Raw genomic sequence first — 24,224 nt, 5'->3', positions numbered from 1 at the left:
TCTTTTGCTTATCAGACTGACACCTTCTTCAATACTTTGAGAAATTGTTACCTAATGGATTATCTTATTGTACCCCTTTTCTCTTTGATTGCTACAGTAGCAGTTCGTTGTAGATGTAGATGTAGATTGTAGACGCATCAATAGCATAAGCGTCGCGCAGTCGTCAACGAAATAAATGAAGTAAATAGAAATTGTGTACAGAGCACTTTAAAATACGGATGTGCAAATAAACGACAATTTGTATTGACACAAGGGGGCTCGCGATGGGCGAGGACGAGAGGGGTGAAGACACGACGACGACAAACACTCTTATTTTCGTGAACAAATAATGGGTTATTTGCGCTAACTAGTAGCATTATACTCTCAGAGCGAGTGAGCCATACGTTACAAAGGGGACGACACGCAAATACATGAGAGAGCGCGAGAATTACAACCATCAGCCGTCTTCTATTTATCCACGGCCTAATTAGTTAAATACTCTCGTTAACGCTTCTGCCGCTGTTGCTGACTCAAGGGCCGAAGGACCTTTCCGGAATTATCCGTGCTCCCGCCGTCCACCCCTCTTGCGGCCCCCGCGCCACTTCCAACGAACGAACCTGGCCCTCCGCTAACGATTCCAAGACAAAGGATTCGCTAATTAGCATGCCAAATTAATTAAGCCAATTACTACTATTGGAAATCACTAGTGCCGTTTATTATGGGGAGAGTGCTCTCAACGAGCAACCCCTCTTTACCAGAATCCCGAACAAACCCATTTGAGAAATCAATATTGTCTCAGAGAAATATTATTACCTATGGCAAACTAAAATCAATCTCAATAAATTTTATCGTTCATCGGTAGCATCTAACCTGCGCGACTTCGTACGTCTGAAACTGTTTTAAGTTGTTTATACCTATTAAAAGCAATTGTTATAACCATTAAACAATTAAAAAGAGTAGCATATATCGCTTCTGATAACATTCTGTTACTGTACTGTACAGTTCGTTGGAAATTCGAAAACGATTATATAAACCGTCGAAAGCAGAAGTCAAAAATCATGCGGATGTTCTGCAGTTGCAGAAGTGCACGAAATATCTCCGCTGTATACCATTCAGTACGTGAATCCAATTCGTTTTATATTTATGATAATTACCCGGTTCCTACGATGAATTACACGGTTATTATTGTCTTCAACCCGTATGTATTATACAAGGCGTCAAGAACACTTTGATATATAATATGCGTATATAACAGTGAGTATATCACAAACAAATCGCAATTCTAAAAAGTTACTAAAAAGACTGTTATCTAAAGAAGTTTTCGATCTAAAAATAAAACAAATAACTGAAAGACTTTAAATGGCAGGAAACAGAAATGAAAGTGGCGAGAAGATAAAATGTTCACTTCGATCATTGGCTTGATTAAAAATAAAAATCGTCACCCTTAGACAGGATTGTGTTAGAGACTTGCTGGACACCCTGTAGATATCCGCGAGACACCATATCGAATTGCATGTTACCTATTTAGCTGATAAAAATCAACCCGCATTATGAAGGTAAAGGCGCAACTGTTAAATTGATACACAAGCAGGATGTTGGTCATTATAAATTATTGTGTTTAATTTTTACAGGGCCGGACTGTACAATTTCAGTCATGCGGCGAACGTACAGAATCCTGTGAGCTCTTGGCAGTCAATTCGAGCATGCACAGTACGGACAATGGGCATGGTAAGTGCAAAATTTATTCAGTTTGTCTGGAGAAATAAGAAAAGTATATTCTTTTTACTCAACAAATACGAAATATCATCGGAACAAATGCCATTGGCTATCTAATATTGAAAACCAATTAAATTTTCATTCGCGATCTTTCCTTTTCTGACATCTTCTACGTCGTGAATCGTGGGATTATTTGATATTTCCGAATATTTATGATTTTGCCCGTTCGCCGAAGCGGCAAATCCTTACGGCAGACGAGAGGGGACTGTCATTCCTGTATCTCCGAATAGTCGGACACTTTTCTTCAAGCGGGAGAAACGCTCACGAACCGTTAGATCTGTATAAATTCATGTATATACGAGACTGGCTATAAATTCTTCCGTTTTAAGGACATTTACCCGATTTTACATCAACTTTTCGTAGCCGATCCTATCCCCACCTTTTGCTTACGTTAGAAACTACAAATTCTCTCGTCTTCATATCCTGACCACTTCTTTACAATGACCACAATCTCTTCGAGATAGAGACACTATTTTATGTAACAAATGAATTTAATCGAAAACAAGAACAATGGTGAATGCGCCAGGACTACTACATTTATACATATTTATCTATCTATGTAAAAGAAAGTCGTGTTAGTTATACTATTCATATCTCAAAAACGGCTGAAGCGATTTGGCTGAAAATTGGTGGGGAGGTACCTTAGAACCAGGACACGGACATAGAATATCTTCTTTATTCCGTTCCCATGGAACATGACATAAAAAGTGGTATAAGAAAACGCAACTGTCATGGAATAACAAAACGTAACTGGCAGCAAAACGAAAAATTTATCAGTCAAAACATCATTTGTTCATTTATTAAAAATGGTATAACAAAAATTTAATCTTACTTGAAACTTGGTCTTAATGGTCTCTCATTTAATTTCTGAAAGACCTATCTCGAAAGGTGTTGTAATTTTTGTTTGGGACATACTTTATTTGTGGTTGAATTGACTTGAAACTTGGTATAAATGCCGTTTGATATTATTAATCAAATAAAAAGAGGTTGCAACGTTTCCATGGGGTATATTTTATTTGTACTCGGATTTACTCGAAGGTTGCTCATTGTTGAAATTAAGCAAATACATGTTTTGGCAATTTAAAAATCAACCCTTAAGAATGAAACGTTGTTGCTACTGTTGTATTTGAGATCTAAGATAGTAACATTATATAAAATTAAAACGTTGTAAGGGTAAATTTGGAGTTAAAAGGTTTTATGGAGAAACAATATTAATTTCTGCGAGCGAAGCCGCGGGGGAAAGCTAGTCTTTATATAAAAGAATAAACTGACTGACTGATATATCAATAATGTACATTCCAAACTACAAGATATGAAATTTTGCCCAGACGCTACTTATATGACGCATTAAGAAAGGATTCTTCGAAATTCAACCCCTACTCTTTCTGTAAATGCTGAAGTGGCCGGAACGGACAGCAAAAGTGACACTACTTTGAACAGATTTGGGAAATCACGTTGTTCCGTAAATATGGCTTTTCATTTTTCTGTGCAAAATTATTGATGTAAAAATACTCTGAATTTCGAATAATCGCTTACAAAATTACGATGTTTACTTAAGGCCTTAAATAAAGTATTTTTGCGTACTTTACGTGTCTTGAAAAGTATAACGTACGCACAATCGAAATAGAGTACAATACTTTATAATAAAGTACGGGTGGCAACCCTAGTACTCTTATAAATGGAAGTACATACCATATACGTTTTAGTTTTGGTGACGTTGTCAATAATATTATAATCGTTTTACATCAAATATTTTAAAAGTTTAACTAAAGTGTATGTATATACATGCAACCAATTGTACATCAGAATGTAAACGTTTAAAACCGCCTAGTTATTAGCAATAGTTCAGTTTTCATTGGTTAATACCTGACCTACTCTATCGTCCTTCTTCCTGACAACTGTAGATACATCATAGAACACTTTTGAAACAATACATATTAAGACGGTTATAAAGATCTTTTAATTTCTAATGGAGATTATCAATAAATGTGGGTAAAACATGTATGACTACAAAAAAGTCTGAATGTAACAGATTAAGTGAAAGTAGAACCAACAAAAACATAATCTTTTGCTTATCAGACTGACACCTTCTTCAATACTTTGAGAAATTGTTACCTAATGGATTATCTTATTGTACCCCTTTTCTCTTTGATTGCTACAGTAGCAGTTCGTTGTAGATGTAGATGTAGATTGTAGACGCATCAATAGCATAAGCGTCGCGCAGTCGTCAACGAAATAAATGAAGTAAATAGAAATTGTGTACAGAGCACTTTAAAATACGGATGTGCAAATAAACGACAATTTGTATTGACACAAGGGGGCTCGCGATGGGCGAGGACGAGAGGGGTGAAGACACGACGACGACAAACACTCTTATTTTCGTGAACAAATAATGGGTTATTTGCGCTAACTAGTAGCATTATACTCTCAGAGCGAGTGAGCCATACGTTACAAAGGGGACGACACGCAAATACATGAGAGAGCGCGAGAATTACAACCATCAGCCGTCTTCTATTTATCCACGGCCTAATTAGTTAAATACTCTCGTTAACGCTTCTGCCGCTGTTGCTGACTCAAGGGCCGAAGGACCTTTCCGGAATTATCCGTGCTCCCGCCGTCCACCCCTCTTGCGGCCCCCGCGCCACTTCCAACGAACGAACCTGGCCCTCCGCTAACGATTCCAAGACAAAGGATTCGCTAATTAGCATGCCAAATTAATTAAGCCAATTACTACTATTGGAAATCACTAGTGCCGTTTATTATGGGGAGAGTGCTCTCAACGAGCAACCCCTCTTTACCAGAATCCCGAACAAACCCATTTGAGAAATCAATATTGTCTCAGAGAAATATTATTACCTATGGCAAACTAAAATCAATCTCAATAAATTTTATCGTTCATCGGTAGCATCTAACCTGCGCGACTTCGTACGTCTGAAACTGTTTTAAGTTGTTTATACCTATTAAAAGCAATTGTTATAACCATTAAACAATTAAAAAGAGTAGCATATATCGCTTCTGATAACATTCTGTTACTGTACTGTACAGTTCGTTGGAAATTCGAAAACGATTATATAAACCGTCGAAAGCAGAAGTCAAAAATCATGCGGATGTTCTGCAGTTGCAGAAGTGCACGAAATATCTCCGCTGTATACCATTCAGTACGTGAATCCAATTCGTTTTATATTTATGATAATTACCCGGTTCCTACGATGAATTACACGGTTATTATTGTCTTCAACCCGTATGTATTATACAAGGCGTCAAGAACACTTTGATATATAATATGCGTATATAACAGTGAGTATATCACAAACAAATCGCAATTCTAAAAAGTTACTAAAAAGACTGTTATCTAAAGAAGTTTTCGATCTAAAAATAAAACAAATAACTGAAAGACTTTAAATGGCAGGAAACAGAAATGAAAGTGGCGAGAAGATAAAATGTTCACTTCGATCATTGGCTTGATTAAAAATAAAAATCGTCACCCTTAGACAGGATTGTGTTAGAGACTTGCTGGACACCCTGTAGATATCCGCGAGACACCATATCGAATTGCATGTTACCTATTTAGCTGATAAAAATCAACCCGCATTATGAAGGTAAAGGCGCAACTGTTAAATTGATACACAAGCAGGATGTTGGTCATTATAAATTATTGTGTTTAATTTTTACAGGGCCGGACTGTACAATTTCAGTCATGCGGCGAACGTACAGAATCCTGTGAGCTCTTGGCAGTCAATTCGAGCATGCACAGTACGGACAATGGGCATGGTAAGTGCAAAATTTATTCAGTTTGTCTGGAGAAATAAGAAAAGTATATTCTTTTTACTCAACAAATACGAAATATCATCGGAACAAATGCCATTGGCTATCTAATATTGAAAACCAATTAAATTTTCATTCGCGATCTTTCCTTTTCTGACATCTTCTACGTCGTGAATCGTGGGATTATTTGATATTTCCGAATATTTATGATTTTGCCCGTTCGCCGAAGCGGCAAATCCTTACGGCAGACGAGAGGGGACTGTCATTCCTGTATCTCCGAATAGTCGGACACTTTTCTTCAAGCGGGAGAAACGCTCACGAACCGTTAGATCTGTATAAATTCATGTATATACGAGACTGGCTATAAATTCTTCCGTTTTAAGGACATTTACCCGATTTTACATCAACTTTTCGTAGCCGATCCTATCCCCACCTTTTGCTTACGTTAGAAACTACAAATTCTCTCGTCTTCATATCCTGACCACTTCTTTACAATGACCACAATCTCTTCGAGATAGAGACACTATTTTATGTAACAAATGAATTTAATCGAAAACAAGAACAATGGTGAATGCGCCAGGACTACTACATTTATACATATTTATCTATCTATGTAAAAGAAAGTCGTGTTAGTTATACTATTCATATCTCAAAAACGGCTGAAGCGATTTGGCTGAAAATTGGTGGGGAGGTACCTTAGAACCAGGACACGGACATAGAATATCTTCTTTATTCCGTTCCCATGGAACATGACATAAAAAGTGGTATAAGAAAACGCAACTGTCATGGAATAACAAAACGTAACTGGCAGCAAAACGAAAAATTTATCAGTCAAAACATCATTTGTTCATTTATTAAAAATGGTATAACAAAAATTTAATCTTACTTGAAACTTGGTCTTAATGGTCTCTCATTTAATTTCTGAAAGACCTATCTCGAAAGGTGTTGTAATTTTTGTTTGGGACATACTTTATTTGTGGTTGAATTGACTTGAAACTTGGTATAAATGCCGTTTGATATTATTAATCAAATAAAAAGAGGTTGCAACGTTTCCATGGGGTATATTTTATTTGTACTCGGATTTACTCGAAGGTTGCTCATTGTTGAAATTAAGCAAATACATGTTTTGGCAATTTAAAAATCAACCCTTAAGAATGAAACGTTGTTGCTACTGTTGTATTTGAGATCTAAGATAGTAACATTATATAAAATTAAAACGTTGTAAGGGTAAATTTGGAGTTAAAAGGTTTTATGGAGAAACAATATTAATTTCTGCGAGCGAAGCCGCGGGGGAAAGCTAGTCTTTATATAAAAGAATAAACTGACTGACTGATATATCAATAATGTACATTCCAAACTACAAGATATGAAATTTTGCCCAGACGCTACTTATATGACGCATTAAGAAAGGATTCTTCGAAATTCAACCCCTAAAGGGGTGAAAGACGTTTTAGAGTTTGGCGTATCAGTATCAACACATCACACAAAAAAGTTGCATTTTTTTTTTGATTTGATGTTGACGTTGACAACAGCAAATGTTTCCGTATGAAAATTAAGAAGGTAATAAAGGTTAAATTTCCATCGCAGGACCGAGATAAAACCCTTATAGTTGGTTTCATCAAGTTGAAAGCTTTTCCGTAGCGATTTGCTGACTAGATGGTACGTGGTATTGAGTTAAGTTGACTCGTCGCATCGTCTCCTCTTCTCGTATGCCAAAGAAAGAAGAACTTTTACAATGTTTTATATTAGCAAGTTTTATAAATTTCCTACGAAAGTTGGACGGCGTCCGCTTATTCCTGTCGCGGCAAGTCCTCTTCCTTCCACGTCGTTATCCTTCCTGTCGCTGTATCGTCCTTCCTTTGCATAAAATACGCCACCTCAACATCGATTATCCGGATAGCTTGCCATGTATATACCATATACACCCACATACACGGACGACGTATATTTGGTCGTTTATATTAAAATTTTATTATATATTTTTTGAGTTTTATAGCAGAACAGGAGATCATACTCCTGTAGGAATATACTCGAGCAAAACACATGCATACGCAGATTCCTCAATAAGCTTTCTTTTCTCATTTATTACTTCTGAAATATTTACGTCCTTAGCTCACATGGTTTACCTCAAAATTAACTGCGTCCCAACTCTATCCGCCATACCTGAATTCGAACAAGATCAGGATAAAATAATTTTGATAAGACTTGGACCAGAAATCTCCTAAAAGCATTTGGGTTCAGTCAGGCGGTCAGTCCCAGACTAGAAGTGGCTACTCTGCGAGGATCTACTTAAGTTATGCCATTTGACCCTGATTAATTTACCTAATTTGTGCCAAATCTTAAAACATTTGGACCTAATGAGGTATGCAGACTTGTTGGGTTCGCATAGGGCATCACTATTAGGGCCAGATGAAGCTAAATAGGATTCAAATAGGGTATCCACATCAGGGTCGCCATGCAGTAAAAGGGTTCAAATGGGGTATCTACATTAGGGTTAGATCAGACAAAATACATAGGGCATTTCGTTAAAGGGTTGCAATAAGGTACCCTTAAGCATCAGGTCCACATCAGTCTTAATGGGGCATGCATGAATTAATAAAAAATGCTTTATTCTGAGTGAATTCGGATCAGGCTCGGATGCTTCCAGCCGGGAAGTTACAGTTTAATATTCCAAAATGTCTTCATGTACATGTATGATTAGATATTGGGTAGAAGGGTAAGAGTGAAGGTTAATGCCCTTTGCGCTAATTCCCTGATTAAAAAAACACTCGGCTCCATTAGGAATAATATTCGCGTTTATAAGCATCAGCGTTGGCGTAACAGAACAAAGGGCCAAGTTTTATTGTTTCGAAACGGGCGATGCGATGTTGATGGAAGGCCGGTCATTCTTTCAGCACTTCCGTAAAAGTTGAATGCTAATTAAGCTTATCACGCTAATTGGAAGTAGCACTAATCATTTTTACTGCTTGCATTGTTCCTAATAAACGATGAATTGCTGCTGGGCTTTGATTAAACGGATTGACACTAATTGAATTTGCTGCCAAGTCTTCATCGTGATTTATGCAACACGGCCATTTGCGTTTTCATTGCCCCTTTTTTCTTTTTTGTTCCTATTTTATTACAATAAACATTAAAATTAATTTCCATTGTCGTTAATAATGATGCACGTTGTAATTACATACGCGATTTTCCACGCTTAATCTGTAGCACGAGTATTAATGCAAAATTTATGGCATATTAAAATTAGTGAACTGAGCTTCTAGAATAGGCGTAAGGTGATGACGTATAGTCATGCGCACTAACAACAACACGGCAGAGATACCTCCAGAAGCGTTAGTAACAGTTACACTACTAGAGGAAAGCTTAGAGCTAGGGGAGGAATCTTTTCTGTAGATTTTCTGTACATTTACTTTTAAATATTGTATTTTTCAATAATAATTGCTGATTCAAGTATCTAAGCTTTTTGATATTTTCAGCAAACTTTCTGAAATCATCATAAAACTTTTGTCTCTAACATTTGCGATATTTGCCAGTATCTCCGTGTTCCTAACATCAAACTGTATAGGTTTTCCTTAAGAGTTGTTATGGAATCGTTATTTCATTAAAGGGTGCTTCCCTTGTCGTTGGGGTGCACACAACACACGTCGTGTCGTATATGGATGCGTGTAAACGACGTAAATTTCACCTAGCGGACTTCTCCCTGCCTGTCGGATACACACAGCGCACTAGATCTTGATGAAGTGCCATTATAGAGTGCATATATTTTAATCGGCAGATATCGAAGTGGCGTTCGCTGTACCGCCCTCGCGAGGATGCGGCCGTCTACTTTTGCTCGCTGTATCGTCTAACCTCTGGTGTATTCTCGGTGGCAGAGTGCATTTTCAGATTCTGTTTACCATATATATCACTCTTTCTTGAAAATAATAGCAGATTCGTGTACCAGTCTATTAGCAAAAGGATTTATTTTCATTTCGGACCGGGGCAAAAACCACTAAGACAAAACCGACCGTCTTCCGAGACGGTTAAAGGCTTTTGATACGATGCAGGACCGGACCGAATAATTATCGTCTCAGAAATAACAAAAAGCATCTTCGTGCAGTAGGGAATAGCGGGTAATCGGGAAAACAAATAAAAAGTCATACTTCTCTTTATTCTTTGAGTAGGTTTGAAAGCTTAAGCTTATTATATTGAAGAAATGTACATGATGAAACCTTTTAGTTCCCAATTATCCCATACCGCCTCTATTTACCTCACGTATACAATCCCTAACAACCTCTTAGAATACTGAATAATTCGTCAAGATAGGAGCTTTTTTAAATTTCTAATTTCTGTCTTTACTTATTGCTTTTCTTAAAGTCTGAAAAAATTCTTTGCTCCGAAAAGTTAGCTAGGGACTTTAACGCTTGATAACAGAAGCCGGTCCTGTAATAGAAAATTATAGCACTTCCTGAAAATTTCGTTTCACTGGCTTTAATTTTTACCGGACGTGCTTCTTAATTTAAATTTACTGCGAGATGTAAACTGGTGAAACACTAGCCAACTTTGTTTTTACTTCAACGCATTTGAATATGCAGTAGTGAGAGAGATTGGATAATTAGTGCAACGTGAGCCTTTTCTATTAATATTAATTCACCTGAATGCTAGCACGCCAGGATAATATATTACGAAACAACGCTTTACAAAATAAAAAAAACGCCAATTAAAATGTATAATTAATGCATGACAATGTTTAAATGCTTTGCCTTTTGCGATATACGATAGATAAATGAAACAGCTTGTTGTATATTACTGTTCTCTGAAAGAGAGAGAGCGAGCTTTTTTTTTAATTGCTTGTTCAATTTGTTCCACATGGTCCTTCGAGCCGGACATTCTCCATTTGATCTAAAATTTACTGGCAACTGACGATGAGGTTAAATATGGATGTATCTGGTGTTGCAGGGCAACATCGAAATGTTCCGCTCGTAGTAATATCATCAGTAACTGCGATGTACGTATATACTTATGTGAAAATTCTTCGCAAGGGGGATCGTTGCGCCAGCAATTGTCGGAAAGCCAAAAGCAGTAGCTGCACACGTTTTCGGTTTGGCCCATTCGTCAATATGTCAAACTTCTCGCCCACTTGATGTAATATCGAACTTTTGCTAGCCAACAAGAGCACAACTTGCTTCGTTATATGCTATTATAAGTGGTAACACTGTGAGTTGCTTGCGGATGAGGGACCGGCTATTAGCGAGATTATAAACTTGAACTAAAAGCGGGCGAGGCAAATTTCCAATGTAGTTTAATCATCTTTAGTAATAAACAATGGCGAAGCAGAGAGGAAATTGTCAGATACTGATGAAGAAAATTGAACTAAAATAGGGTTTGCTTTCAAAAACCACATATTTAGTCTCACAAAACGTACACACAGATAAATAATAATTTAAGATCAGTTTGTCATTATAATGCACACACCTGCCGAAGTAAACGGTAACTTTTCCCTTTTCTTTCGTTTAATATAAATTCAAATTCAAACATCATGCATTATTTATACTTAAACAGAATCGGTAATTCCGTATCCCGAATGGTCAGTTGGACGATATTTAGTTTTCCTGTGAAGAGGAAGACATTATCATTTCCGTTTCTAAATTTCCCAGTGGATTATACGCTTACATGTACACAAATCATAAAATTTCCGTATTTTATTGCCGTTATTACGTACAAAAGCGTTTTAGAAACTCGATATTATCAAAGTGAACAGAATATCATGTATTTCAAGCGTTAGACAAGTTGAAATACCATAGCAAGACCTTATCCAACTCTTAAAATGCTTTAGTAGCAGTATATACCCACTAGGTGGCGATACACTGCCTGTATTTGAACATTACATTTACTCGCTCTTTAGAAGCATTTTGGTTTGGTCTGTAATTTATCGAGACTTCTTGTAGTGTGCTGAAGAGGTCAAATAATATCGAAATTACGAAATTTTTGACCAAGAACTTCAAAAGTTGGAATAATTTTTCAAATTTGTAAAAGTATTAAGAACTAAAGCTACTTATTTGCTAGGTGCTTGCTACATTTTACGTAAGATAATTGTAACTGTAATATAGATTACATCGGTCAAGCAAGAAGGCTTCTCTTTACGAGTTTTAAGGAACACAAAAACGATCAGAGAGAACAAATCATCGAGTGTTTTGTATTAAACATTATAGAGTTTATAATAAGAGCAATCGATCAAAACGAGAGCAACTAAGGAAATTAAACTTCACTACTTATTAGAAGAATTTGAAAATGTAATTTGATTATTATAAATTCGAAGCCTGAAACGCTAATTAAACTGCGTAAGGAAAGAAGGGCTAATGAAATGTCAAGGCACGAAGTCGTTGATTAATGAAAGAGGGAGAGCGACGTGTCGGGCCGCGTAAACCAGACAAGGACGGGGAGAATCGAGAAAGAGGTATTGCTTTGCAAAGACGAGAGTTGGTGATAGAATTAAACACGCTAGCTTCCAATTACATTGTCCACGAACTTAAAACTTGATGAAGATTAAAAACAAGTGAAACATCACAGTTGGAGGAAAAGCTTGTTTGATTAAATTCATTCGAAAAGAAAAACCTGTTTCACTCAGTTAATGAGAAAGTAAAATATTTTCTAATTTGGCGGACTGGAACTTGAATAAAAAAAGGAAAACGATTTGGATAATCATCTTCATTTTGTACTAAACAAATCGAAAAGAAGAAAAATCATTCTAATGCAAATTTGTCCTTCGCGATGAGGCATTTGAAATTACTTCTTCTTTATTACCTTGTCGGTTATACTCTGATTTCATAATCGATCAGCATTGGATCAAGTTCTACTTTTTCGAGGTGATTTTACTAAGGAAGCAGCTTCAACCGGCTACGGTCTTTAAACCCGAATCAGAATTTTAATTAATAAACAATTAATATACTATATTCATAATCAGATTCAAGTTTCAAACGTTTCTGTGGGAAATAAATCGAAAGCCTCGAGGTACATGTTTAAATAAGAAGCAGGCAAATTAGTTCCTTCATTTAACAAAATGACAGACACAGTAACTCAATTTATTTTCTTCAATTTTTTAAAACGAGTTAAACTTACGCTTAGATACACCAATGGTTAACATTAATAATAACGCAAATGGTAGTTGTATCACGTTGATCTGCTTGTGACTTCGTTTTGAAACTTGCACAATCTGTCAAACAAAAATAACTAAGTATTAATTTGTACATATATTTATCAGTAAGTTCATCAGCCTCGTCAGTAGAACGAACCTTGGTGAAGTTTTTGGACTGAATATTTTACGATGATCATTCATTCTCGTAGAGTTTTATTGATTTAAAGGTTCCGAACCTAGAGAGCACAACGGAACCCTATTGTTGTATCTTTCTGGTAGAGGTTTCTACTGAACTTCTAAAAGAAATAAGACTTGAAAGTACTACCTATGTATGCAAATCTACGACCTACACAGATTGTATTCAATGATATACAACCTAAAATACAACTTTATTTCAAGGGGATAGGTAAACATGCAAACAAAGGGTAAGAGGTTTCAATTTTGCCTAAGCACTGGAGGCGGGTGGTCAAAAATCGATTTGCGTTTTGTTTTTTCTTTCAAAAAAGCCGAATTAAAAGCACGCTATTTAAATTGCAAATGTGAGTTTTTTTTTAATTTATTTACCGCCGCCGCCCCGCCGTATCGATTGAGTTAAGAACCCTATAGGATTTTCCTGTCGTATTAATCGTCAGTTTCCTTTCAAGCATTCTTAATTGTGCCATTAAGATAATAATTCCAATTAAAATATAAATTGCATGAGGTAAATAATGGCCTGTCGTTTAAGTAACGAGTAGCAGCGACAACGATCGCGAGGACTTCTTTTTACCAGCCCGAATATTTAATACAATATTACCATCGCAAGACTGCGAAAAAGGAATTATGTATTATTAAATGATTAATGGACGTGGTTTTACGCCGTGCACTTTCCATTCTGACAGTGCGATAACCGAAGAAATTAATTAAAAAGCCGCAACGGCATCAACCTTTTATAAAATATCAATGGTTAGTTTGTAATTACCACTGAGATTTAAAATACTTTTGTAATTTATTATTAACTACGTTTTACCCGCGGCTTCGCTCGTGTTGATGTCCTAAATATGCGTCAAAGATCATGGAATAACATAAAACTAATTTTTCTATCCCTCGGGATCAGTATTTTCTTCTAGATAAAAGGTACCGTATGTCTTTCTCTGCATTCCTAACAATGGGTGTACATAAATAATGAGTAGTTAAGGTTTGAAATGGTATTAAATGGAAATAATTCCCATATTGAAAATTTCATAGTTTTATTAGGTACATTGTACATTATGCACGATACTTTTTATTAAGTTTGCTCTAATAGAGCTTTTTTCGCGTTAAATCTATCCTCAAATCGATGAAATAATATTCAAAATGCTTCCCCAACTGCCCTATCCACCTGATTCGGTACCCAACGACAATCATCTAGGTACGATTCCCTAAACTCAAAACATGCCTCGAAGGACAAAAATTTGAAATCAAGAAGGAATCTCATTGGTGCTGTAAATGGATATGTTGAGGAGAATCGCAATATAAAGTCAGGTAGTCCTAAGTATTTATGTAGTTTTAAATTCAGGATCTGTAACGGGCACGTTCTGAAGCAATAGAATATTAACGAAAACGCGTCTGTTTGTGGATAATATCGGTAACTTTTAGTCAAGAGAAATGGCTCCCGCAGCTTTGACGAATCTCATCAAGGTAATGTTCCCGACTCCTTGTCTCACACACTTCCTCTCTCTTACTCCCTTTGGCTGGAGTGTATACTGCAGAAAAACGTTGATCATCTAAGTAGCTGGTTTAATCTCGAAAGAGTGGGATGATATTTAAATAATAATCAAGTGCAATCTCCAAATGGCCTAATCTTTAATTCATGCAATCATATGTATGTAGGCGCCTGAGTTAGAAATAAAACAGATAGAACGAGATAGAGACAGAATGCCACTTCTCTAAATGTACCTACTGCTTTTATATGTATGTATTTATATGTGTATATCGTACCTGACGCTGTTACAATAAAGATGTTACTTAAATTATGTAGTGCTTGTATATTTTATTAGCTTCGCAATTAGCACGTCTAACCGACCGACAGACCTGTGCAGCACGGTGGTGGTTGAATTTAAAACGAGCGCGCCTTAACTTTTATGGTTTTCAGTCAAACTAGTGCAATTACATTAACAATTCATACATTCACTATTCGTATGCATTAACGGTGCGTTAAATGTTTGCGAAACGGTTTGACAACTTCTAAACCACTTAGGGTGTTTAATGGAATTAGCACTTTCGTTAAAACGTACGTACTTCTATGTAGTTGAATAAAAAGTTTAATTTTTGCAGGTAACAATAACTTTAGAATTATTAGTTTAAATTAAACTATTTGAAGATGAATTACTATAAGCAACGACAAGGTCCCTAAGGATATCGACTTTCCGAATAGATCCCACACGTAACTATCCCTACGTAGGGTAGCAACTTTCTATAAATCAAACGTCAGATTGAGTCGCTATGTTTTCTGCCGGGCTGTCTACGGGTGCTGATGAGATCTGATGCTGTTCTATTTAACTATATACCGAAATATTTATGTATGAGTAGGTAATTTCTAATATATAATTAATTGAAACTAAGCAGATGTTTTATTTGTGTATTTATTTATTCCACTAATAAAAATTATTTTTTTTCAAACATATCAGACCATCGATTTAATAAATATCTACCGAAAAAAGAACATGACAAATACATATATATCAAATGGCGATTCGAGGGTTGACCGGTGAGAGAAATTTTCCCTTGGAAACCAAAAGGAAAATGCATATTTACGGTAGAGAGCTTGCAATATCTGTAACGCATATAATGAAATAATATTCGGAGCGCAACTGGCGTTCCTGTCGTTCGCTGGAACCGCTGTCGCCCCTGTCACTTGCAGCGATATTGGCTCACCAGGTGGGGGTGTCCATTTCTACCCTCTGACCGTCCGCTCGCAGTCCGTCCGTTCATCGTAAGATATTAGATGTGTGACTAGGGCGAGAATTGAATTACCTACAACGTTCAGCGCGAATTCAAAGGCCCGCCAAAGATTTCTCTGTTTAATTAAAATCGCGCAATAAACCCGATTGGCTTCCTCTCGGAAAAACCCGCATTGGATTCGGACATAATCACAAACAAAGAAATAAACGGGGAATGGAATTGAAAAATTGGAAATGAGAGTAAAATCAAAATTGTATTGCACTGTTGCTTCAACCAACCAAAAGTTATTGGAATACCAGACTTGATGACAATCATTAAACTTAAAAATGTTCTGCGTCTGTTAAGTAACTTTAACCCGTTGATGTCCTATATACATGTCAAAGGTCACCGAGACTTCATAAAACTAACTTTACTCGCTCGCGTTGATATCCTACATACATATCAAGGATCATTGACGACCCCATGAGACTAATTTTTTCAATTCCTTGGGAACATTATTTTTTTCTGGATTCCCTATGCCCTTTTCTGCATCCCTAACCTTTTCTTTGCTGCTCTATATTAAGAAAAAAAGCTCAAATAGATCCCCCATGTTAGAAAATAAAACTTTTAATTAAAAACGCGGTGAGTAATGGTAGATAATAATAATAATAGAAACTTGTAATGAAGCTAGTTGTTCATATTTGAAGCTTAACGTTAGAGAAGTTACGAAGAAAAAGTTTCAGAGCTATTGAAGCAACGGTTCCACTTTGAAGAGGATTTAAATTAAAGATCTCGGTATAGCGAAATGGATTCACGGAACAAAGATGGTAAGCGTGATAAATAATCCGCAATAATTTCGCACAACAAATCCATTATTATGGATGAACAGTAAACTGAGAAAAGGACGGGCGGCGTGGCGCTGAAAGTTCTCCTTCCTTTTTCCAAGCACGGAGATTTGTGTAGTTAAATTAGCCGTTGCTTTAATTAAAATAGTTAAGCTGAACGAACGGACGCGAAAGTTGATGAAAACAAGTCTCGAGCAAAATAGCTTTATGTTTTCATCTCAGGCGCCATTATCTTCTTAATTTCCTCTAAGAAAATTATTTTCTGGGAGTGGCATCCCTTAGCCGTTCGTTCTTTCGTTGTCACTTTCAGCAGCATAAAAATATCACCCTTTTGCACAACTATGCCACCCTAATATCCACATTGAAAATAAATTTTCGCTCACTGAACGGCTTTCATATCATCGTCCGCTCCGTCATCTACAGAAAATAATGAAAAAACAAAGTATAACCGAATTTGTCGTAAATACAGCGTGAACTCTTTATAACGTCACTCGATTTAACGACAAACTCCTTAGAACGTCGAAATTGCTTGACTTTGGTTGACTTTGGTTGGTTTACATTGTTATCTATACAATATTACACTCTATATAGCGTCACGCTCACTCTGTTTAACGACAACAATGCGGCATTATAAACCATTAAGCAGTACTTTCTAAGTTGCCGAAATAGATAAGAACTGCAGCTGTGTACGTTGTTGAAGAAGACGATCCTGTCCCTCCACCAAACATCAAACAAGCACTTGATGCAGCGAAACTATTAAAAAAATACTTTTTATATAATCAAATTGATCCAGCAGTATCTCAAGATATGAGTAAGATACGTAACAAAATACAATTAAAATATTGGAGCAATCAGAGGAAGATAACAGGCTATACGAAATGTATGAATAATAATGTTCGTGTGCAAAATGTGTACTATATAGGTAAATGCATATTATTATAGAACAGTAAAATAATATCTTTTATTTCTCTCCATTTAACGACTACTCTTTATAACGCCGAAAAATGTTCAGTCCCTTAAGTGTCGTTATATAGAGTTTACACTGTATATTGGTGTGTATTTTGTAATGAAAACGAATTACATCAGACATTCGATGGTGTAGCTAAACAAATGTTATTCGTATGTAACACGTAATCAACAACTGTCTTTTAAATGTCTTTTCGTTCGCTTCGCGACCACATAAAACTAATTTTTCTATCCCTTGGGAACAAAATTTTTGTTCTGGATAAAAGATAGCCTATGTCCTTTTTTGAAGCCCTGGAAATGTGTATACAAAATTTCATGATGATCGGTTGAACAGTTAAGGTGTGAAAAAGCAACAAACAAACTCTCACATTTACATTTGTAACATTAGTTAGGACTGCAAGATGGAACTGCGTCACCCGAAAACAAGCAAATAAAGAAACGAACGGATGCGTCAGAAGGAAACAAGTTGCTCAAGTATTATAGTCGAGTTTCCTTAATTATCCTTAAGAATAATTAAGTTGGGAAATACGCGGGACACTCATGCCGTTGGATGCAACTTTCAGCTAACAATTTACTTCCAAATAATTAAAGCTATCTAGGACTTGAAGAAGGAAAGAGAGGCAGCGGTGGCAGCAGATAACAAAGGTATAGTGAGGAGGTGGCGGTGGTGGCGTGAGTCGGGGGGTGGTGTACAGCCAGCGTGATTTGCTGCACTGTAATCTTAACGAACTTGAGTTCCCTGATACGTATCTTTTTTAATTATCGCTTTAATTAAAGAAGGTTTTATATTGTAATTTATCGTTTCGTGTGATCCAATTTCCATCTCATTACTTCAAGTTGGAATGAGAACTAGCGGCGGCGGTAGCGATGGCGGCGGGGGAAACGCAGTCGGCGATTTAGTGCCAAATTTCTGTTAGTTCATAGTTTGGGATTGCGCCAGGAAATCATCGAAGGACGCGTTCCGTATGTCTACTTATTCCTACTCGACTGTGTTATTAAACTTGCCGACGAAACCCATTAAATCCGAAAATTGTTATGGCTTCCCGACCATTTCTCAAACATGCTCCGCGATATTATCAGACAAATACATTTAAAATGCTCAAAACGATTCCAAAAATGCCCTCTACCCACCCCCGCCCTATTAATAAATTTGGAAATTATACGTCCAAATCGATAACAGAATTACCAGTTAGAAAACTATTGCAATTCGTTGTGAAATTGGATGGATGCAAAGACACTGTTAGTACAATTTGCATCATTTTGCACTTTTCCTTCGCAAAAGCATTAACAGTGCACCTCTGTTTGGAACATTGGTCTGTAAGTGAATTCTGGGTGAAGTGAAAAAAAAAAAAGAAATGTTTGGGAATGGTGGCATAGGAGGATGAAGAAAATCCCCTGGATAAGAAAGGTAAGGAAGAAGATGTTGGAAAAAATAAGACGTTATGGAATTACCTAAGTAAAAAAATAAATAGGATGCTAGAGGATCACTAGCGGAAACAGAAATAAACAGATCCAGATAGAGTCCTAGATTAGATTACTGTTCAGAAATCTTAGGAGTATTGGTTTTTTCAGTTTTTCAAAGGATTGGAATAGAGATGGATGACCAACCTTGTCTGGTGATGAGGTTTATCAGTCTCACACATGTTATGGAGTCAAAACATGTAACTTGTAATAACAACAAAGACTTTTTTACCTTTTTTATACCCTTAAAATCCATTAAGTAGTAAACTATTACGCACAGATTTTTATGTTGTAGGCAATGTGAGAATTCGATGATGAATTCTTTGTTTTTATTTGTTACAGAAACCGCCGGGGAACAAGCAAACAGTGGTCGTACATCAGTGGGGGTGGCAGGTGGGGCGGCAGTTTCGGTTTCGGCAGCAACAAATTCGGCCGGAGCGGCCGGACTGAAAGAGTGCGCCGGTTGCGGGAAAAGAATAACTGAGAGGTTCCTCTTGAAGGCTCTTGAGCTCTTTTGGCATGAGGATTGCCTCAAGTGTGGCTGTTGCGACTGTCGACTCGGAGAAGTCGGATCGACTCTTTACACGAAAGCAAACCTCATACTTTGCAGAAGAGATTACCTCAGGTTTTTATTCACTTTTATACTATAGCATATCAACTATATCTATCTACATGGATACCTCAAATATTTTTTAGCATTTTCTCGAATAAAAATTTTCCGAGACAGTTTACAGTAAATATCTGGTCGTGAAACTGGAATATATGTTTTCGTGTTTTTCGTGGTCCTTTTGTATGTCTTGTCCAATTCCTTAGTTTCTAAAATAATTAAAATTCCCGAAGGTTGTTTTATTTAAATTGCTCATTGAGCAACTATTTTGGAAAATAATTAGTAAAAAAGGACTTTTTATATTTATAAAGGGAATTAAGTTCTTAGTCTATAATTTGTTCCAATTTCGAACTTACTAGAGTTATCATCAGTATGCCACAAGCAGGGAAGATCACTAGATGACGATATACCCACTGCTGTTGGTTAATTGATATTATATATCTTCCTTTTGCAACTTCGGTTTGGTCGGTAAATTGCTGAATGTGCCGGTGGCGTGCTGATGTTAACTAATAAGTCTGATGGTTTTGGTACATGGCGTTATACAGCGTGCTGCTTGATTTCAAATTCATCGTGGGGGTATCATTAAAAAGCTCTTTTAAGGAGCGATTATGTTTTTAGTAGTTTTGGAATAATTAAGCTAAAATTAGTCGATCGAAATCGCCACTGAACCCATCGTGTGCGTTGACCATTCCTCTCTTTCTCTTTACCAGGTTGTTCGGTACGACAGGCTACTGTGCGGCTTGCAGCAAGGTGATTCCAGCTTTTGAGATGGTTATGCGAGCCAAAAACAACGTCTATCATTTGGAGTGTTTCGCGTGCCAACAGTGCAACCACAGGTATGGCGAATACGACATGTAGTAGGCACAGGAATGATAATGTTATTTTAATGATTCCCGAGCGACGAACATATTGCCACCGCCGGAATGTACTATTACTCCCTTCGTGCCCATGTGTGTATGTGTATTTTCACATACGTGTGTATATCTACGTGTCGCAGTTGGGAAACTATTGCCACAACTATAGGGTCGGATAGGGACTAACGAGCTAGGAATCCTGGCGTAACTTATAGTTGGCCATGATTACCCCACATTACATACATACACGGGCATATATATTATTATATAACCACGTACTTACACGTATTAGACATGCAAAGAAGTCTTACCGATATCGTACGAACGAAAACGCTCATTTTGTTAATAAATATTATATTATGAAGTTTATAAGCGAAACTCTAAATAACACGAACTTTTGGTAATTAGAAAAAAATTGTTACAATTATCATAGTCATTTACTTAAGGCAATTGTGCCCATCACACAGCATAATCACGTACTCCCATCTTCCTATGGCCTCGTTCTAGCGTCGGTACGTGTAACGCTAAGTAGCTAACACTAAGATTTTTGTTACCAAACTTTACATCTTTACAGTATTAATGAATTCTTATTTACGTAATGTAACATTTAAATTACTTATCTTAAAATTTTCATTATTTACAATATAATTTTTNTTGTTGATGATTGTAAGTAATTAAACATTTTTGTTTAAATATTTTGGTAAAATGGTCCTCTAATTCGTGTAAAAAAAATAAAAGAAAAATGTACATAATATAACTTGCACCTTATCTTGTTTAATTATGTTGATACTTACATATTCATATGTACAGTTGTTTAATTTTACTGGAAACAGTTTTATTTTTATGGTATTCGATAATTTGTTAAATTTTGAATGGTACTTGTTGTAAGTACATACTGAATAACTATTAAGTTTGTTTAATGTATTTTACGATTTGTGCATTTATTATTCTGAAAGTAAATGTCATTTCATCACTATATCATTCTTTAATAACTTTCTTTTTCGTGAAAATGCAAAAATAACTTTGTTACATTTAAATTAGGACTTTAAAGAGCACTATAACTGATGCATGAAAAAGTTAATTTAAATACATATTTTCGTAAGGCAAATTTTTGGGGAAATAGAATTATCTTTAAAATTAACTTTATAGGGTCTTCTTCATAAAATATTAACACACATTCTGGTTAAATATTTGGAACAGCTTTTTATTGCATTTAATTAATTTAGGTACATTATAGAATACATGGTGAAAAATACACTTATTTTGCTACTGTAAAGGCATCTTCATGATATCCTCAGACTATGAAAATAAAGATGCAACTTTAATTGACTGCCATCATAACATATTTTGATCCCTTTTTAACACTTTTACTAAATAAAAAGTGAACTTTTCATACAGAAAATCAAAGAACAAGAAAAAATTGTAAAGACACTTTTGAAGACTACACATGACAAGGTATATTTTTTATTAAGTCCCACAAAACAAAAACTAGTCCAGATTATTGCAAATTATTTAAATAAAGCATTTCTGTAGAAAATTTTCAATGTTACAGCCAAAAAACTAAGAAAATTCTACAAAAATAGCCATAATCTAAGAATCGTACAAGTTTACTAACTATCTCGTAAAATCACTTTCTTTATAGGTTTTGTGTGGGTGATCGCTTTTATTTGTGCGACAATAAAATCTTATGCGAATACGACTATGAAGAACGATTGGTGTTCGCTAATATGGCTTATAATCCCAGCAGTTTGGCCCACATACGAAGGCAAGTCAGTAGTTTACAGGTAAAGAAATAACAACATATCAAATAGTAGGTAGTTGCTTTAGAAGAATATTATAACGTAGGAGATTGCAGAATCTTCTATAAATTGCCTTGCATGTTTGGAGAGCTAAATGTAATTTTGTAATAATGAGTCGAAGAACCTTTTTAATAACAAAGAAAGAAATCCATAGTAATTTGAAGTAATACAGATAAATTCTGTGTTTGAATTGAAATTAAAAAATATAAAATTATATATCTCCATATTGGATTTAGACCCACGCTAGACGTATATTTACCATATATTCACAAGAATATTGTTTTAAAATCAGTTTTTTTTTTCTCATAATTTCCACAGTTAATTTTTGAATATACGTATAATTGTATAAGTAATGTATTTTTGGATAGGGTACCGGTGTCTAAAAAGCTATTCAACGGTACTGTACCGCTAGCTAAGAAGTTATTCACTGGTACTCAAACGTCGTATGTAACATTGCTGATTAATTCTTCAAGTTATCCATAGAACGCTATCTTTCATGGTTTATGAGACTATGCAATTAAATCTAGTTATTTAAATTATTATTAAATTTAGTTAATATGAAAATAAATCTTCTGATTCAAAGTCGATGCAACGTAGAACACTAACAAAGCATTCTTTCTAGTTGCGTACTCTCGAATACTTTTGTCACCGCGGTACAGTACCGGCAAATAGCTTCTTAGTCACCGGTACGGTACCGGTAAATAAACACATTATAAAATGAGTATGTTTTGTAAAACTGTTATGAATCTCGCGAGCCGGAAAAATCTTCAAGGCGGGCCCCTGGTCTAGAGATCTGCCTAGGGATCATCAATCCAGCAGTTGTGGTAATGGAGATAGTATAAATAAGAAGAATAAAAAGGGTTTGAATGCATGGGTCGTAGATTTTATGCATCCTACTTCGTTTATTATAACCAAGTAACCTTTTAGATGACTAGGCCATTATCCATTAATGAAACAATATTTTTAATCGTCCTCTTTCCCTGCTGCTTTCAACTTAAGAGCTTGGTTCGGCTGCTTTTAGCTCTCTAACAGACCACTTTAGTGAAAAGTCTGGTACAGTCCATTTGCCAGGGGCGTTTAATGATTCACATTCATCGTCTGCAAGTCTCGCGCGCGCTTATTCCAGAATTATTGCCGCTTGTCCTCAGTTTATGAGGAGCAACGGGGCCAAACAATAATGACCTCCAACGCGCAAAATTAATTACGAAACTAAACTTAAATGAGACTTATTGCAAGAGCAATTACGGCGACGATACAAACCTCAAAAATTCGATCTTCTGATTTTAACAAATAATTGTATTATCCATCTTTATATTTTATGTAAAATGAGAAGGGAGTCCTTAGGAATTAGAGGGTTACAGTAGATACTGAATGTTATCGCAATTATTAAAGATATCTAAAAATTTCTGCAAGTAGATCAATAAGTCTTTGATCAGCATTCTGTCAGAAATGGATCTAAAATGTTGGTTCCTATCAACACATTTCCTACAGAAATTTGTTGGGAATGCGGTTGATTCGGCTGAGAATAACCACTTAGGTAATGTAAAATATAACTCCAAGCATTTAAACACTTTTTTCAATTTAAAAAAGTGTTTAAATGCTGGTAATAGGAAAAATGTACATATTTGTATATCATATTGGGTCGGATTCGTATTGATAAAATCGACGATTGAGATGGATATTTAATTTCTTGCAGCCGTCAGGAGACAATCTAATAAATGCCCGTCAGCGACCCCTACTGACCTACCCGCCTTGTTACAGCGAGAAAAGCCTTGTGCCCCAGAGGCCGCCAAGCACGAGTCATCGAGATGACGGCTCCAGCGGCTACGGCAGCCCCGACTCCGAGACTTTTGAACCACCCCAATGACGACGTCCCATTTCTTAGCCATCACGGAAACGGAAACCGCGCACGGACAAGACAAAAAAATCAACGAACTCGAAAAATTAAACGTTTCGGTTACGAAAGGGGTTCGTTCGTGCTCTCTTGGGTTCATCAGTAACAGAAAAAAATAAAACAAACAAGGAAAATAAACAGTACTGACTGTATCGTACGCGAATCTCAAATGTGCTAGTCGTAATGCCAAACCAATTACTTCCTGGGACTATTAAGTTTTCTACAGTGTATATAATTATAAATATATAAAGTTTAGTATACGAAAT

The 24,224-nt window shown here is 36.1% G+C and overlaps 1 protein-coding gene across 3 annotated transcripts in view; it reads left to right on the top strand.

Annotated features, from left to right (window-relative positions):
• The window catches only part of LOC108739533 (LIM domain only protein 3), a 96,812-nt gene extending 72,594 nt beyond the window's left edge, over window positions 1-24,218 (top strand). Inside the window, exons 2-6 of one of the 3 annotated variants that reach the window (XM_018473469.2) lie at window positions 1,611-1,707; window positions 19,147-19,429; window positions 20,122-20,247; window positions 21,908-22,049; window positions 23,826-24,218. In XM_018473469.2, the coding sequence (XP_018328971.1) occupies window positions 1,683-1,707; window positions 19,147-19,429; window positions 20,122-20,247; window positions 21,908-22,049; window positions 23,826-23,876 (627 nt within the window). In that variant the 5' untranslated portion in view covers window positions 1,611-1,682 and the 3' untranslated portion in view covers window positions 23,877-24,218. Of the gene's footprint in view, window positions 1-1,610; window positions 1,708-5,435; window positions 5,527-19,146; window positions 19,430-20,121; window positions 20,248-21,907; window positions 22,050-23,760 lie in introns of those variants that run through there. The other 2 variants (XM_018473467.2, XM_018473468.2) reach the window with 2 other exon arrangements.
• Window positions 24,219-24,224: the final 6 nt, after the last annotated feature.

The sequence above is a fragment of the Agrilus planipennis genome, unplaced genomic scaffold (assembly GCF_000699045.2).
Source record: "Agrilus planipennis isolate EAB-ADULT unplaced genomic scaffold, Apla_2.0 scaffold58, whole genome shotgun sequence".
NCBI lineage: Eukaryota > Metazoa > Arthropoda > Insecta > Coleoptera > Buprestidae > Agrilus > Agrilus planipennis.
Note: the sequence above shows the minus strand (reverse complement) of the source record. Positions and strands in the feature narration are given on the sequence as shown.